At 41.4% G+C, this 18,717-nt stretch overlaps 1 protein-coding gene across 1 annotated transcript in view; it reads left to right on the forward strand.

Annotated features, from left to right (window-relative positions):
- The window catches only part of MCTP1 (multiple C2 and transmembrane domain containing 1), a 365,001-nt gene that overhangs the window by 155,625 nt on the left and 190,659 nt on the right, over nucleotides 1–18,717 (forward strand). The window contains exons 7-8 of the mRNA XM_025199103.1: nucleotides 1,245–1,415; nucleotides 8,075–8,205. Of these exons, the coding sequence (XP_025054888.1) occupies nucleotides 1,245–1,415; nucleotides 8,075–8,205 (302 nt within the window). The remainder of the gene's footprint in view (nucleotides 1–1,244; nucleotides 1,416–8,074; nucleotides 8,206–18,717) is intronic.

Below are 18,717 nucleotides of genomic sequence, written 5' to 3' on the forward strand. Positions count from 1 at the left end.
CAGCCAGATGCCCATCCAACCTCCTCTTGAGGACCCCCAGGGTAGGGGAGAGCACCACCTCCCTTGGAAGCCCATTCCAAAGTTGGTCTAAAAGATCCAGCTAATGAGATATTTATCCATCACCAGCTATCACATGCATTACAAATGGAATGGGAATCTGCCTTCAATTTATGGTCATATTGGTGGAATGTATAAATTGAAAAAGAAGGAAACTCCTACCATTAATCATTTAGATATAAGGGGAAATTATTTAATACAATTAAACAAAATAAACATACTATTTTTAAAATTGCTTTTGCTTTATGAAATAAACCAATGTCTTGTTAGTATACATACCCTGCAAGTAAAACATTGATTTTTTTGTGTTGAATTTATAAGAGACTCTCTTTAAAAACATGGTTTGTGGAAGGCTAGGAGAAGGATGACTTACAGAATTTCGTCAACATGAATTTAATTTGTAACAGGCATTATAATTTAGAGTAATTTTGATTATGAAATTGTTTAAATTGTGTCATCCTGTTAAAGACTTGTGAATAATGTTCTTGTCTCTGAAGTACTTTGATGTAGTGAGAGTAAGATTAGAAAACTGTAAGCAGTTATTGACTATTGGGTGTCCTTTTTTAAATATTGTGAAATAAAACCAATTTAAAATACTATTCAGAAAGTTGCTTCCTGCTGTGCTTCCCCCTCCCATGTCCCCCTTACTCTTGTTCTATGCCATCCCCATTCTAGCCCGGGGCACAGAGCAAGGGCCCAGCCCAGCCCAGCACCTGGAGCAGCCACATTGCTGCTATGTGGCTGGGCTGGGGTTGGGCACAGTGTCCCAGAGACTGCAGTGTGGATGGAGTCTGTCAGCACAGAACAAGGGTAAAGGAGGAAGGGAGAGGGGCAGGTGGGGATCAGAGGCTGGTGGGTGTGGGGGGTGGCAGGGTGCAGAGGCAGTGGGGGTAGCTGCATTCCTGGTCAGACCCCAGGTAGGGGCTGGAGCCAAAGCCACAGCAACTGCCTGCTTCCCCATACCCTGATATGTGATTCTAAGATGAGGGGCATTTTTCCCCATGTTAAATGGGGAAGAAAATCTTGTATTAGAATAGAGTTAACACAGTCCATATTTTTAAAGAAACCTTTTGTCGTAAGTTGAAAAGTTTTTTCCCCTTTATATTTATATAAAACATTGAATAATAGATCAAATAGTAAATATCTGTGCTTGTTATAACTAAATCTAGTTTATCCTTTACCTGAAGTTTCAGACCCAGAGTTTACGTCTGTCAGACCTTCACAGAAAATCTCAACTATGGAGAGGGATAGTCAGTGTCACTTTGATAGAGGGTCGTTGTCTCAAGGCCATGGATGCAAATGGGTTGAGTGATCCTTATGTGAAGTGCCGTTTGGGGCATCAGAAATACAAGAGCAAGGTAATGTCTTTTAATTATGATCTGAAATATACATTCTGCTTCTTTAATTAACATCTGTGATTTTCTGCTTGGATGATTATTTGGATTCTGCTTGGATTTTATTGTAATACTAATTAGCTGTTACAGCATACAGAGCTTTTGTCTTTTTATTATTTTAATTGAAGTGTAAATAAATATGTGGAAAAGGATGAGGCATTGAAAAAAATTATAATTTACCTTGGTTTCTCAGTATGCCATTGTTATACTGTTATATTTCTCACTGCAGTATTATTACATCATAATGTCAAGGAAACAATACTTAATCTTGCCTCCCAACACTCTCAAAAAAGCAATTTACACTATGCTATGATTCTCTTATTGGTTCATGTGCAGGATGATAGCATGTATGAGAATGATTCTAACTGCACAAAACTTAAGATCTACCTTGTACCAAACCAGTCTGGCTTAGTGCTAGTAGCTTTTTGGATACTTTGCTTGTGTCTACACCAAAAGCATGTTGTCCACTTACACCGTTTGTACTAGGTGGATACTGTCTGCAAGTCACAATATTTTATAGGGGATTTTGTTTAGTTTTTTCTTTTCCTTTCCACTGTTCTAATTAACTGGCCATATTTCCAAGGTACTATAGGGAGGGTGTAAAACCCAATCTGATTGATTAATCCTGACAAATGGAAAATTCCCTTTACATCTCTTTAAAAAATTATGTGGCTAGGGCTACAGCATACCTAGTTATCTAGCCAGGTTGGATGAGAATGGTTGAGTGCAGCTGTATGGAGGCTAAATGTCCACCTGGGCTAGTGAGCTGGTTGATACTCTGCTCAGAGTAAACAATGTGCTGTTACAGCTCCATGAAATGCAAGTGGAACATTAAATTAATAGCTTTAAGGATCCATCAACATTAACACAATTTAGGACAGCCCACAAAAAAATCTGTCCCAAAGTTACAGATTTAGTCTAGTACATAGTGGACCAGAACAGTGGATATGATTATTAAAGTTCACTGTTTATATGCTTCATTCCTACATGAGTCACAGTGCCCTGAGTCACCAAATATAAGCAAAATCCATCCCTAATGTAATTCTGCAAATATTAATTTGACTCTTGATATCTTAGATTAGCCCTGATAAAATGACAGGAAGAGGAAACTTTTTCTACTTGGATTTTACTTGGTTTCCAGGGTGGTCAATCTAAATATTTAATTTTAATATTTTGAAAGTGTTTTTCATCTTTTCTAAAATTTATTTTTTCTGACAAAAATCAGGTACGGTGTTTTTGCCAGTTTATAATACCCAGTCAGTAAATAGTTGAGCATATCTTCTGTCATTCTATGGGCTTATTTTTTTAAATAGATGGTAAGTCTCCTCTCCCCACTCCAAGACCTTTTCTGGCAAACACTGTTACAAAGAAACTAATGAAATGCATCTTTTTGCAGGCATTCAGATATAGTCATAGATTCATAGATTGTAAAGTCAGAAGGGACCACAAAGGATCATTGTGTCCAATCTCCTGCCCCTGGCAGGAAAGAGGACCAAGGTCAGATGACCCTGGCCAGATGACTATCTAGCCTCTTCTTGAAGACCTCCAAGTTAGGTGATAGCACCACCTCCCTTGGAAGCCCATTCCAGATTCTGGCCACCCTTACTGTAAAAATTTTTTTCCTAATGTCTAACCTGAATCTAGTCTCCACTTGTTTACACCCATTATTCCTAGTTACTCCTAGGGGTGCTCTGGTAAATAGCGTATCTCCAATTCCCTGTTGTCCTCCCTTGATAAACTTATAGGCGGCTACAAGGTCTCCCCTCAGACATCTCTTGTGAAGGCTGAAGAGATTCAGGTCCCTCAACCTCCCCCCGTAGGGTCTTTCACGGAAGCCACTAATCATGCAAGTGGCCCTCCTCTGAACCCTTTCCAGATTCTCTGTGTCCCTCTTGAAGTGCGGTGCCCAACACTGGATACAATACTCCAACTGTGGCCTGACCAATGCTGCATAGAGGGGGAGCATCACCTCTCTCTATCTGTTGGTCATGCATCTGCTAACGCATGACAAGGTGCGATTGGCCTTGTTGATGGCTTCGTTACACCTCTGACTCATGTTCAATATTCTTTTTCAGCCTAAAAAGTACTATTTTCTGTAGCCTTGGCTTTTTGCTCAGAAAAAAACAAACACTATTCTAGGTCCGAGGTGAACAAGTAGAGCTGTTCTTTGGAAATGTCTGTATAACTATGCTTAATAATTGGACTTGAAATGCAATCCCATATAGTAAGATAGGACTGGAAGGGTACCCCTGCGCTATCAAGTCCAGTTCTCTAAATATACAGATAAACCCTGTCCACAGACTATGTCTAAGGGGTCTGTGAAAGATGACTATGATCAATCAAAAGTATGTGAATACCCACACTTACAATTCAAAGGGCTCTGCACCTTCGTTCAAAATTTCCAAAGGGGTCCATATCTTTATTCAAAATTTTTAAGGGGTCTGCAAAAGAAAAAAAGTTGAAAACCACTGGTATAAAGAAAGTAAGGATAGCAGGGTCTAATCATACTAAGGTACTAATGGCAGAGGGGAATCTTGGGGCATAATATTGCCCAAGTCAGGGGAGACAGGCAAGGTACTAGAGGACTGCAAGAGGGCCAAAATGAGAAAAGGTAGACATAGGGAATTACAGACCAATTTACCTAATCTTAATACCTGGTAATTTACTGGACAACATAAAACTGGGAAGGATTGTGAACATACTGGAACAGGAGTGAAATTCCGAAGGATCTTGATAGATTGAAAAGCCGAGTTAGAGCCAGCAGGTTGAAGTTCAGTACTGACAAATGCAAGGTGCTATACTTCAGGAAGAATAGTCAAAAAGGCATATACAAAATGAGTGACATGTGGCTACATGGCAGCACTACAGAAAAAGATTTAAGAGTCTTGGTGGATCACAGACCCATATGAGTTTGTACTATGATGCAGCTGTAAAATGGTGAATATGGTTTTGGGGTGCATCAGTAAGAACTTAGGGTGCTTATACATGTGCTCTGAGAGTGGGGGGAGCACTTTAATTAGAGCAGCTCTGAAAGCCACTGTAATTAAAGTGCCTGGAGCATCACATGGGCCATTTAAGAGGGGTTGAATGAGCTTTAGTTAAAGTGCTCCCGCTGCCTTTTTTCAGCACAGGGACTGATGCATATGAAGCTGGAGTCTGTTGGAGCATGATAATTACCACACTCCAGCAGACTGGATTAATCAAGTCTGCTTCAATGTGCTGTAATTACAGTGTGTTGGAGCAGCCTCACTGTACATCTATAGGCACCCATTAGGTGCAAGATATGGGAGCTGATAGTGCCTTTTACTTGGTGTGGGTTAGGTCAAATGTAGAGTATTATGTGCAGTTTGGGGCTTCACACTTTTAAAAGGGTGTGGAAAAGTTAGAGGGTCCAGACATTGGTGAAAAAAATGATAAAAGGTTTGGAAGGCAAGCCAGATGAAGAGAGTTTGAAATAAATAGGTATGTTCAGCTTGTCAGTTAAGAGGGGAAGTAAGAGCAGTCTTCAAACATCTGAAGGGCTGCATGGAAGGACTCACTGTTAGAGGGTTGACACCCCCTAGTGACCACATTTGTTCAATTTTCTCCCACTCTGGCCTTCCCGGGTACCGCTCTGCTACCTTTCCTGCCACAACTCGATGGAAAAAATGGATATAAATTTGAGAAGCTACCCTCCGAAACCAGAGTGAGCCTTGAGGTGCTTTACTCTGCCCTGCTCATCATTGGGCTCTTGGTCCATGTCCTGAGCAGGCCACCTCTTCTTAGTCTCAGTCTTAAGCAAATTGCTCACTTATCTCCATGATCTAGCTCCCCAACTCAGTCCTCTGGACTGCCTGGTCAGCCCTGCCTCGATCCACCAGGCCCTTAGCCCACAACTCAGAACATTGAGCACCCACTACCTCCCTCCATGGTTTTCTACCTCCCTTTGAGTCGCTTCCAATCTTCGCGTACAGTCCTATCCACTGGGCTCTAGGTCCACAACTAAAATGCTTAGTGCCTGATTGGCATCCACTGTGGTCTATTCCTACTGGTCCTGCTCTCCCACACTAGCCTTCGCCCTGACCAGTGGTCCTACCTAGGCTCTAAGCCTGCTGCTTCAAGCAGAGAGTAGAACACAGGTAGCATTCCACCTTGGTCTCCTGCCTCCCCTTCAGCCACACCTATGATTTACAGCTTTAACAGCTATCAAAGAAATTGTTCCTTAGCAAAATGCTTGCACCCTTCTGAGTCACCACAAACTCCTACCCTCTATCATTTGGCACCCTGCAGCTCTTCTGGATGCCTGTGTTTGCTGGTGTTCCCCTCTCCAGCAGCTTGGGTTTATAAGAGCTTCCATCTGCAGAACTCAGGACCAGACTGACTCTGTGGCCTAGAAATCAGGCTTCTAGTACCCTGGGCGTCACCACTTCCAGTCACATGATCTCCAAAACTGGGCAGAGAGGTTTCCTTTTAGCCCACTAATCAGCCTGCTCTTGCCTACTGCTGTCTCCTCAGTTGCTCTTCACAACTTGGGGGTCAGACTAGATGATCTGTTCAGGTCCCTTCCGACCCCTAGAAACTATTTAACTACTGTGCTTGTAGCTTGTTGTAAAGCAGCTTTCCCCCCCAACCACTGCTTATAGCTCAGCTATTCCTGTCTTTATCTCCCTTGCTTGCTCAATTTCTTGCAGGTGGTCCTCCCTCAGCTGCTGGCAACATATTGCAGCCCTGGCCTGCTGCTCTTTAAAAGGGAAAGTTACAGGGGTCCTTGACCCCCTTCCCACTCCATTATAGGCTGCCATAAAGAAGAGGAAGAACACATTTCTCCTGTTTGTAGACAGCAGGATGTATACCAGTGGCTTGAAGTTCCGGCAAAGTAGGCTTAGATTAGCTATCAGGAAAATCTTCATTGTTAGAACGGTGAGGCAGTGGAACAGACTGCCTAGGAACATTGTGGAATCTCCATCACTGGAGGTTTTCAAGAAGAGGTTATATAAGCATTGGTCAGGGATGATATAGGAGAAGTAATGCCTGCAGTGCTCTTTAAATAGAAGTCCAGGATCCCCCCACACCCACATAGATCACTGGGAGATCATGAAAAGAGTTCTGCAGTCCAGATTGGGTGGATATTGGAGAAGACCATATACAGCAGCAGGATAATGAAGCAGAGCTCCACAACCAGCTTAGTTATGAAAGATTAAAGAATGTGGGATAAACTTATGGAGGGGGTACTGAGAGAGGGGTTCTGGCTACCTAGATAGGGGATGATATGTGTGGAGTTGTGCTTGCTGGCCCCAGCTCATAGAGTATTTGTTTTTTCCCATGCTTGTGGGCTTTGCTGGTGGCCACATGAAGTGGGGAAGGAATTTTTCCCCACCTGTTGCTACTGGCGTGGAAGCAGGGAAGGAGGAAAAGGGATTGCTTTTATAAGCTTTTGTTTTGACTGCAGCCAAGGTTGAGGATTTGGGTGGGTATGCCAGTGGTTTTACTGGGACTAAAACCCAGAGGTTCTGATTAGAGGGTTTTGCCCTTCTGTTTAGGGTCAGACTGACCACCATATTTTGGATCAAGAAGGAACTTTACTCCATTGTCAAATTAGTATGTGCTGTGGGGGGTTTTGCCTTTCTCTGTAGTAATGGGGGAGGATGGATCTCTCAAGGGTATTTTAGCAACCCTTACAAGAGCTGTACACTGATAGCCCTCATCCCCTTGCTTTCCTGTGGCAGGTTAGGGTGTTGTTGGTGTTTTGGGGCAATATGCCTAATAGTTGTGTGACGGGGCTGATTGGACCTGATGATTTGGATAGGGGTGATCCTTCCTCAAGCAGGGGGTTGGAATAGATGACCTTTGGAGGTCCTTCTCAGCCCTGCTTTTATATAAATCATTAAAATTATGTATTGACTTATAAAGAATGTGTTGGGCCAGCTTCCATTCTGGCTCAATTCTGGAGTTACTACTGTTATTGAACTCTAATGGAGGAGACTAGATAACCTTTTGTTCTAGAAAGGCCTCTACTCAGGATTGCTATGACATTTTAGAGGTAACTGGTATGAATATTACCACTCCAGCTATATCATTTTATCTGCATTGCACAAGGAAAGGAGGTTACACTTTTAAAAATACCTCTCTCAGTCTGCTCCTATAATTAAATAAACAAACAACAAATTATCTTGGTAAATTAATTTTCCCTGAGCATAATAATGACTGGGAAAAGAAGAAGAGATGGTGCAGATCTGGTGAACTTCAGGTCCCGGTTAAGTGTTTTCAGTATCCATCTATTTGTCTTCTTAAGGTGTTTTGTTCTGCCTTTGTTTTAGAAAGACAACTTTGTCACTTACCTGTCACTCAGGACAAAGAATCATTAGTCTAGAGAAAAATGGTTCAGTTCCCAGGACAAATCCATTGTTCCTAGAGATTTCCAGTGGTGAAGAGCTGTGAGATCCTGGAGGCAGATGATTTGCCCAAACAGGATCAAGACATTGATCAGTGGCCTCATTTAAAAAAAAATGTTTAAAAAGTCTCCCTATTAAAGCTATTAATTGCATGAAAAATACTTTCTGGGCAGAACCCAAAGATTAATTTTACTGTTCAAGAAAGAACATGGCTGTACAATGCAATAATGACTTTCTTTACTCTCCTTTTAGATTGTGCCAAAAACTTTGAATCCTCAGTGGAGAGAGCAGTTTGACTTTCATCTCTATGAAGAGAGAGGTGGAATTATTGATATTACTGTGTGGGACAAAGATGCTGGCAAGAGGGATGATTTTATTGGCAGGTTTGTGCAATTACAGCCTACTAGTACTCTGGGGATGGGAACAGATGATTAAAACGGATTTTGTTGAAACTGTTTTTTTATAACCATTTGTTCTTGTTATAAAGAAAATACTGGGTTTTTACAAAGTATAAGCACATTTTGCAGCTTTTATGTTACAGTCTTCAATGTGGTGCTCTAAAAATAATATTTTGCTTGACCAGTAGGTGGCAGATTTTACCAATTCATTGACTTAGATTTTTCAAAAGTGGAAATACTGCATTTTGAAATACCATCAAGATGCAGGGGGTTCCATACGGCAACATTTTCTGGGTTGGGGCCAGTACTGAAATAATTATAAAACAGTGGTGAGATTAAAATGCATCCTCATTTTTAATCTGATTTATGAATGAAATAATCTTCTTAAAACCCTGCACACAACCTCTCAGGCAATGAAATCTGATCATTCACCCAATTAAATTCTCAAGGACTGATTCTTTAAGATCTCTCTCAGGGTTCAGGAAAGTATATAAGTCTTAGCTGGCAAGTTCAGTATACTATGGTAGATCTTGGTAAATCCAGCCCAACTGTAGTAGCCAACAGTGGGGGGGGGGGGGGGGGGGGGGGCCCAAGCTAAATAACTTACTTTTATTTGGAAAGTCCAAATATACAGTTACTTTTTGTGTGTTTAATGTGAATTTTGACCACCAACGCACTCAGTAATAATTAATCCTATTTCTTTCAGTTAGTTGTCTGTGAGACTACAATATTGAAAACTTGGAGATGCTATGACTAGTACATTGATGTATTGTAACTAGCAGAATTAGTCATTGTTGAATGTATAATGGAATTCCTATGAACTGACCCCTATTTTTTCCATGTCAATGTGATTATCTTTTTGTTACTCTCCACCCCCCACATGCTTGTGTGCCTCTTTGTTTACCACATTAGGTAATGGGGCAGATTGGTCATACAATATTAAATGTTGCCTTTGCCTGGAGCCAGTCTGTTATGCAACATGAAGAGTCAAAATAGATTTAAAGACTATATTTTACAATGGTCTTAATATTAAATCAAGTCATTTAAAAAATATATATTAAGATTTTACTTTCTACAATGGGACCTTATATTAATGAGATAATACATTTATTTTAAAGTTCTCTAACATCTTGTTTTGGTAGTGTAGCTGGTATGATTCTTTTTTTCTATTCATCCACAACTGTTCTTTCCCAGACGTTGATGAGATTAGACTGCACATATTTGACTGCAGAATTCTACCAACATAGCAGCTCTTTATTTATTAATAGTGATTATTAATAATTTTCAAATGTTATTATCCCTAAGGTGCTTTAGGACTTTACAAATAAAAAAGGTCCTTGCTGCTATGAGTTTGCAGTCTAATATGCCCCTGCGGCATAATAGGATGAGAATGCTTTTCTTCAAAGGACTGCTTTGAAGTCTAATTTTTAAATGTATATGGTTGTTATGATCAATTATTAGAAAAATAAGTAATATGTCTTATATAAATACTGAAATGGCTAAACAAATCTTTTCTTGGACAAAGCTTAGAACCTTTACTCCTTGATATTTCTTCTGCTTCAGTACAGTAAACCATGCTTTTCTTGAGATATTCCTTGGCTTTTATGAGCCTGGCCTCCCTGAGCTCTTTTCCTTCCTTCAGCCTGGCCTTTGAAGAGTCTGCTTTATACTCCTGCAACTTCGTGTGACGGTTCCACAAAGTTTGGTCCCCTTCTCCTATTCCTCTATATCTTAGTTCTTGGTAAGCTGCTCTAAATGTAAACGGTAACTACCATATTTAAGAAATCTGTCTCTCTACTCCTGACCTGTCTCCTTCTGCACAAACTAAAATTTTGACACATCTTTCTGAAATCTCCTTATGGTTGTCTAGCTGCCATCCAGGTTGACCTTGAACTAAAACAGAGATTTATATGCCTCCTTTATACCCACACACCCAAACATTTCCTGCTAATTTCTTTCTTAATCACTGCTGATAACACTATTATCCTGCCAATTACTTGGACCTCATCTTCAGCTTGGACCTATCTAATAAGTCTTTGCATCCTGATTTACATTTGTCTTGCAGATTGTTTCTGCATAAAACTTGTACAGGGTGTATAGACAAAAGAGTTGCACCATTTCAAAAGGAAGAGAGACATACTGAAGTACAGCTGAATCAAGTGCTATTGTTTTATTTGTCTATCCTAGCTCTTTTTCATTCGGGGTAAATTACTGCAGTTATATCTTCACAGATGAAACATTTAAACTAGATCAGCTGACTTGTGTTGACTAGTGGGTATACCCAATGGTATAAGTATGTTTGTCCTTGCTCAGTTAAACAACCTTTCCTATCCATCCACACAGCTAAAACTCTTGTGTACAATCTCATTGGCTCATATCAAACCTATTAGAACATATTTTTCTCCGGCCCTGACAATTAGGATTGCCCTAAATACAGCCATTCAGAATGCTGCTTCAAAGATCACTTTTCTTCTCTATTGCTTTGGTTCCGTTGCTCTTCTTTCTGCATTTCTCCATTGGCTCCTTCTTCTCCATCTCATCAAATATAAAGGACTTGTCTTCTCTGTATCTGTCATGTTTCATTTGATGTTGAGAGGTCAAGTTCCCTCTCTATTTAGTGCCTGATGCCAGCCTACACAGTTTTTCTTAATTTTCAAACATGTATCTTCCTGCTTTTTCCTGTGCAACCCGGTATGCTTAGGAAGAGTCCCCTGTGAACATCCACAGAGCAACCTCTTTATCCATCTTAGAATCATAGAATCATAGACAATTTGGGTTAGAAGGAACCTCAGGAGGGCATCTAGTTCAACTCCCTGCTCAAAGCAGGACCATCCCAAATTATACCATCCCAGCCGAGGCTTTGTCTAGCTAGGTCTTAAAAACCTCCAGGCATGGAGATTCCACAGCCTCTCTGGGTAACCTGTTCCAGTGCTTTACTACCCTCCTAGAGAGGAAGTTGTTCTTAATATCTAACCTCAACTTCCCTTGTTGCAACTTGAGACCATTGCTCCTTGTTGTCACCTGTCACCACTGAGAACAGTCTAGCTCCATCCTCTTTTGAACCACCTTTCAGGGTAGTTGAAGTTTGCTATTAAATCCCCCCTCAGTCTTCTCTTCTACAGACTAAATAAGCCCAGTTCCCTCAGCCTCTCCTCATAAGACATGTTCCTCAGCCCCCCTCATAATTTTTGTTGCCTTCTGCTGGACTCTCCAGTTTGTCCACATTTGTCCACATCCCTTCTGTAGCAGGGGGTCTAAAACAGGACACTGTACTCCAGATGTGGCCTCACCAGTACCAAACAGAGAGGAAGAATCACTTCCCTTGATCTGCTGGCAACACTCCTACTAATGCAACCCAGTATACTGTTAGCCTTCTTCGCAACAAGAGCACACTGCTGGCTCATATCCAGCTTATTTCCCACTATAACCCCCAGGTCCTTTTCTTCAGAGCTTCTCCTTAGCTAGGCAGGCCTCAGCCTGTACCGGTGCTTGGGATTGTTTCGTCCTAAGTGTAGGACTGTGCAGATCCTTCCTTTAGATGCTTTGTTCAGATACTTCCTTTAGATCCTGCCTTAAAATTCTCTTTTGCCGTGATGCCTACAAAAATCTGGTAATATACTACTACAACTTCCTACCCCCCATTAACTTTATCTGTCTGTTGTCTCTGGTTTTATATTTGGCTTGTAAGCTCTTGGGGTCAGGGACTCTCTTCTTGTTGTGTTTCTATAGTGCCTGGAACAATGGGTTCCTTACCATGATTTGGGTTCCTATGCTGTAAGGCAAGGGTTGGCAATTTTTTGCTGCTGCAGGCTGGAGTTTCTGACCCAACCCACTGCCGTGGACTACTGGGTGACAAATCTCTGTCTCTCCAAGCACCCACCTTACCTGCCATTAACTTCATTACAGATACCAAGGCTGTCTAGAGTGAAGGTAAACATAGGCATAAAGTTGTGGGGAGGGGAGGGAGGGTGGGATGCTGCAGAGAGTATGAGTGGCTTGGTGCAGCTCTATTCTGCTTGATTCTCATTGCTGCCCCAGTCCAGATTGGGCCTTCATGGGCTAGATCCAACCTCTTTGTGGGATTTAGCACAGGGGCTATAGCTTACTGAACCCTGCTTTAAGTAATAGGAATGAAGTGACATACCAGGGGAGGTGATATACTTAGGAAGAAAAACTGAAGACTGTTCCTCTTGTCTCACTGAGTGGTGGAACATCTTCCTTTTGATCTTTTTGTGTTCTTACCATTTTGAATAATATTCAAGAACTAACTGTTATCTACTCAGCACAGATTTATCAAGAGGAAATTCATGACTCTGTTATGATTGACTGTCATATCTGGTGAAAGTATGGTAAGAGAGAAGCAATGCTAAGGAGGGAGTTTCCACTGAAAGAAAATAGCATACCTGAGTGTCAGCAGAAACTGTAGTGGGCAACAATATGAGGCAACAAGCTGCTTTGTGGGTCTTGGAAAAGTTGTTAGCATTTAGACATTTGCTGTCATGTTTCTAGTGCATGTCAGCACTAGCTCTAGTTTGGATTTTTCCAACTATTCTGCTTTAATGTGAAAAACGTCAATTCCTCAAACGGAATATTTTTGCAGAAACATGGTTTTCAATGAAATTCCAGTGACGCACAGTCAAGGTTCAACTAGAACCCTGTTTTACTCATGCCAGCTTGGCTGACAGGCTGCTGGTGAACCTGGTCTTCCAAATAGTCACTTTTGCAGAGCTATTAGCTTAGAAGCCCTTGTAGTTGTTGCTGTAGCATCATGCTGTGGTTCTCAACCAGGGTGCCAAGGCCCCCCAGAATGCCATGAGATCTTTTGAAGGGTGAGATCTTTTGAGGTATAAGATAAACAGATGTGAGGAGATAAGTGCAGACTCAGGCTCAAGCTCATACCTTCCTACCTGCTACCCACCTCCTCTGCAAAGAGAAAAACACTGTAATAAGTGCATTTATTTTTTGAAATGGGGTCCTGATCAATTCATTAAAATTATGGAGGGGTACCTCCAATCTAAGAAGGCTGAGAATGACTGATGTAAGTTCTTGGATCTAGATTTCTGGCTGTGGTTGACAATTCCAGGAGATAACTCCAAGTACTCTGGAGCCAGGAATAGCATGAGGAATGTCCTGGAATTTGGAGTTTTCTCTTTTCAGGACATTTTGAAAATTATCATTTTCATTCTGATTTGGAACACTTTTTTTAATGTAAGCATTTCCCATTGTGAGATAACCTGCAACAGCAATCCTGCTATGAAATGAAAGTATTGTAAACTGATGTGAACCAGATTCCTTTCATATGTTACAGGGAGAATAACAACCAAATGTCCCTTTTTATATCATTAGAGTAGTGAAGCCATAATATTAAGTAAGAGTCCTCAAATAAAGTGAAATAAATAGAAAAAACAACCTTTTGCTTTCCCACTTTTAATTTATTGCATTATTTACCCCCAAAGTTACTTTTAGTTTGAACTACATAACATTTGAACTGTCTATACTACTGTTTATGAACAGGTGAAATTTTTTAGGTAAGGAAGAATAAGGATAAATTGTCATTAATCTGAAATGTAACTGTATCTTGAAATTTGCTAAAACTTGCATTTCAGCGTATGTTGTGACCATGTGCAATCCCCAAACTAAACTGTTTAAATTGCTAATTTGGGTTGTCAGGTAATTTTGAATGAGAGATTTGTGAAGGAACTAGGATGCAAATATATTTTCAGACCTGGAGAATCAGGTGAGGGGAATGTTAGGGTAATGATATTTGGATTTTGGCAGGGTGCTGGGTGTGCAGCTGAATAAAAGTTTTTTCCTGTGTCTCAGCAAAAGCTGTTAGTCACAAGGCTGGATATATATTAAAAGTAACTAACTTTGCTAATGCTTAAGTAAGCGGATTCCTAACAAAAGATTAGGGTGCAAAGGGCATGATGCGTTTTATAAAAATAGGATACAGACCAAGCTATTGTTAGGGGACAAAGCAGAAGTACGGCCTTGGAGATGGTGCTAAAGTCAGCAAAAAAAACCAGCAAGAAACCACAGTTGACTGGGAGATGACTGGAGGTCAACGTCTTAGGCATGCACTCTTAGCAAAGAGGCATATAAACAAATGAAATGCATAGGCAATACCATGCTAAGGAAGCAAACAGTAAACAGAGGCAGAGCTTGAGATGGAAGGAGAAATGGGTGGAACCAAAGGAGGGTCATAAGCAGAGTAAATGTTAATAAGTATGAACCTAAGTGTATAAATGTGAAAACAACTATTGTTCGGAGCGGATCCCCGGTTTGTTGGGTTTTTTGGGAGCTAGTACAAAGCTGTCTCCATTCTGAATAAAGCTACTGAGAGCAATGCATGCTGGTGTTTGCTCCCTGCTTGCTGTGGCTAATGAGTAACAGGATCCATGGGCAATTGGATCATCGTCTCCCTAGTCGTTGGGCACCTCATGGAGTCGGGGTCTAACAGGGAACATTGATCCCTATCAGTTGACAGAGTTATTTAGCTTCTTAAATACAGAGACTAGGACTTAGTTTTAGGCAATGGAAAGAAAAGGCAGACAACCACCCTCTGAAACTCATAGGAAAACTCAAGGGAACCAAAATATATGGGAACAGGAGGCTAAGTAAATGTTTATTCTGCTGAGCAACAGAGCTTGGAGGCTTACAGGAAGATGGCTTAGGGTCAGAAAAGTACAAAAATAGTGGGATGATTTTCTGAGCTACCAAAATATTTGGGGAAAATCAGTCACTTATACTAATGAGTTGAAGAAACATTCACCAAATCCTTATGATATACTTTTTACATGAACAGTAAATAGTATGTGTGTTCAGATCATGCAGTTTGGTGAACAAGTTTAATAATCTCCGCTCAAGTTTAACACTCACAGTAGCAGGGGTATAGGTTGTAGTCGTGTTGGTCTAAGGACATAGGCAGACAAGGTTCCTTGGGTGAATTTGATATCTTTTATTAAACCAACCCAAATAGTTGGAGAATAGTTATTAAGCAAGCTTTCGAGTTCAAAAACCCTTCATCAGGCTAAGGAAGTTTCAGCAGTTGGTGTGTGCTCTTCCTGGATGGAATGGAAAGTAAAGAAGCCAGGGGCACAGTAGTGCACCCTTCAGGGAATGCTGCCTCCTGCTGCCCTTTACCCATCATGTGGCAGCAGGCAGTATTGCACCCTGCAGGAAATACAGCCCCTTCGAGCTCCTGGAAACTGTAATAACCTTGCTTTCAAAACTACAAGCAAGTGGTTTCTGGTCCTTCACTGAGTCAGAAAATAAACTAATATTCTAAAACCATATACTGTAGTGTGTTTAGGCAGCTTATGTTAGCAGCTAATATTAAGATAAAAATGAAGGTGAAATGATTTTAATCTCCATGTAATTATTTAACTTTCTTATCACCTGCATTTTTAAGGCAATCCTGACTCTGTCACCTTTATGATAATCAGCTAATAAATCCTCATGATTGTTACACCTTTATGCATAGTAGTAATCTGAACAAATTGGCTGCTGACAGCTGCAATAAATTGCCAAGAATGAGTGCTGTCAGAGAACAAGTTGTTTCCGTGAACATACAGGATAAGTAAATCCCATGTCATGCAATTTTATTCAGCTGACATCATTTGCAATCCAATACAGCAGGATTTATAGCATTATTTATTAGTATAAAAATGCATGTTTATCTTCAAAATGACATTGATTTTTACTCATATTTTATGTTAGGAGATTATTGTTGACTTCATCTATATCTGCTTTCATCAACATCTGAGTGTCACCACCACTATCCCAAACTGGTACAATCTATGAGCAGAACACATGTTGTATTTTTGTTAAAAATATATATTGATTATATTTATTGAAAGTGGAAACTTGTCCTATTTTGTTGTCTGAATGGAGTGTCATCATTAAAATGCATAAAAATGCATCTTATCGTGTGTGTATCGTGTGTGTGTGTAATATGTGAAATATTTGTTTGATTTTTATCTCTTCTAAAATTAATGTTATGAAAACCTAAGGTGAAAACATTGAAAGTGCATTATTTAATATATATTTTCTGACATCCAGTCCATTACAGTTTGTCTTTTTCATAGCAACTATAGAGGTTTTTTTGCACACAAGCAAATAGAAGCAGAATGATTGGTATACTACTACATTATTAATCTGAGCGCAAAATGATATGCTAGTCAGAACATTCTAAACTAAAGAAGTAGCTTTTTTCTATAAAACATTTATATCTCATGGGGGTTCTTGGACTTTTGTTTTGTTTGACTTTGGGCTTTGTTGTGTGTTTTTTTTTCCCTTTTCACTAGAAGTTGAATTATTTCATTATAGGACATTGAACATTGCCAATTAGGACCTAGATGGGGGTGCAAAATATGTCCTGCGGGCTAAATTCGGCCTGCCAGGCAATTTTGTCTGGCCTGTGGGGCTTCTCCATAAGCCCTCTGTAAGCCTTGGTCCTGGGCTGCCCCTCTACAAACCAGCATGTCCCTGCAGGAGGTGTGCCTCTGGTTGCTAAATAACCACCCCCTCCACCCCAGCCCGGCCTGACCTACCCCAGCCCTGAGCTAGGGGGCACTGGAGACAAGAAGCATCTGTCTGGCAGAGGCTTTTGTGGCTGCTTCCAGCCTCCTGGCCTGGGAGAGTGGGAATTCAGGGAAGTGCCCCACGGGGCCAGGGCCAGGGGCTCCCACTGGGGGAAAGGATGGGAGTGCAGGGAGCCATGAGCTATGGGGCTGGGTCAGGCTGGCCCTGCATGCTGCCTCTATGTGCGGCCAGGGACTTGGGCAGGAGCTGCGCACTTTGGGGCTGGGCTGGGCTGGTCCTGCATGCTGCCTCTACTTGCGGCCAGGGATTCGGGTGGGGGGGGGGGGGGGGGGGGCCCCCCCCCCCCCCTGCCACCACCGGCAGATCCAGGGACTCGCATGATCCAGGAACTGTGAAGACCCCCTGTATGTGCACACACGCGCGCGCACACACACACACACACACACACACACACACCCATTCCAGCCCCCACCCACACCCCTCCACACCCAGCCCCCCCACACTGCACCCACCATAGCCACACCGTGCACACACATCTCCACACCTCACCACACACCCACTCCCCAAGCACACCCCCCCAACATACATTCCCTTACTGCCCCTGCACAAACAGTATGCAATAGTAAGACTGTATTTTGATCTATTATGCAATTGTCTCAAGATACACTACACAAACACACACAAAACAGGACTAAAGTATTTTTTTAAATAAAATTAAAATAAGTAGGTGTTTGAGTTTTTTTCCAATTTCAAGATGAGAGCACCTTTCCACCCAAAAGAAGTACTTCTGGAGCAAGGGGAGGGACTTTGGGTGGCAAAGGTCAGGGGTTAGGGGGTGGGAGTTCCAGTCCTAAGATGGCGACTAGAGGGTGGAGCTACCATTGTGGTCCTTGACAGCTCACCAAAACTCATTAAGTGGCCCTCCAGCCAAAATAATTGCCCACCCCAACCTAAGTAGTGTCCCTAAGCTTTACATCAGTGCACCAACATGCAACTGTAGTTGAGTGATGGACATTAAGACACCATAGATTCATAGATTGTAGAGTTGGAAGGGACCACAATGTATCATTGTGTCCGACCCCCTGCACCTGGCAGGTAAGAGGACCGAGGTCAGATGACCCCAGCCAGGTGACTATCTAGCCTCCTCTTGAAGACCTCCAAGCTAGGTGATAGCACCACCTCTCTTGGAAGCCCATTCCAGATCCTGGCCACTCTTACTGTGAAAAATTTCTTCCTAATATCTAACCTAAATCCACTCTCAACTAGTTTACACCCGTTATTCCTAGTCACTCCCTGGGGCACCTTATTAAACAGCACTTCCCCTATTCCCTGTTGACCTCCCCTAATAAATTTATAGGCGGCCACAAGATCTCCCCTCAGCCATCTCTTGTGACTGAAGAGATTCATCTCTCTCAACCTCCCCCCATAGGGTCTATCACGAAGGCCACTAATCATACACCAGCTTTCTTTTTTTTCTGTTGTTTTGTTGTAAGTCTGTTTTTTAAAGATACATGCATATTGCAGTTTATATTGAAATATTGGTGACAATGTTTTAAAATACTGTTGTCTGCAAAAGAGTTCCTGGACACACAGTGTGAGATTTACTTTGTGTGTATCATTTTGTATTTGAAGCAATTTTATACAATTATGCTGCTACAAAAGTAACAATCACAGGAGTTAAAAATAATGAAGACATCTGATGACAATGGAAAACTAACAGCATTTAGCTTTTTGTTCACATGCTGGTTTTATCATGCAACTTTGAAAAAATTATTTTGGAGGACTAACCTTATCCAAAACACTTTGTTTAACATTGTAGAGACTGCAACTTTCATAAGTAGTGACCTACCAAATTCATGGGCTGCAAGGCTGATCACATGGCTGTAACACAGCCAAGGCTCCCAATTTCACAGCCGTATCACAACCAAGGCCACCATTTTTAAGGTGGAGCAA

The sequence above is a fragment of the Alligator sinensis genome, unplaced genomic scaffold (genome assembly GCF_000455745.1).
Source record: "Alligator sinensis unplaced genomic scaffold, ASM45574v1 scaffold223_1, whole genome shotgun sequence".
NCBI classification, from domain to species: Eukaryota; Metazoa; Chordata; order Crocodylia; family Alligatoridae; genus Alligator; species Alligator sinensis.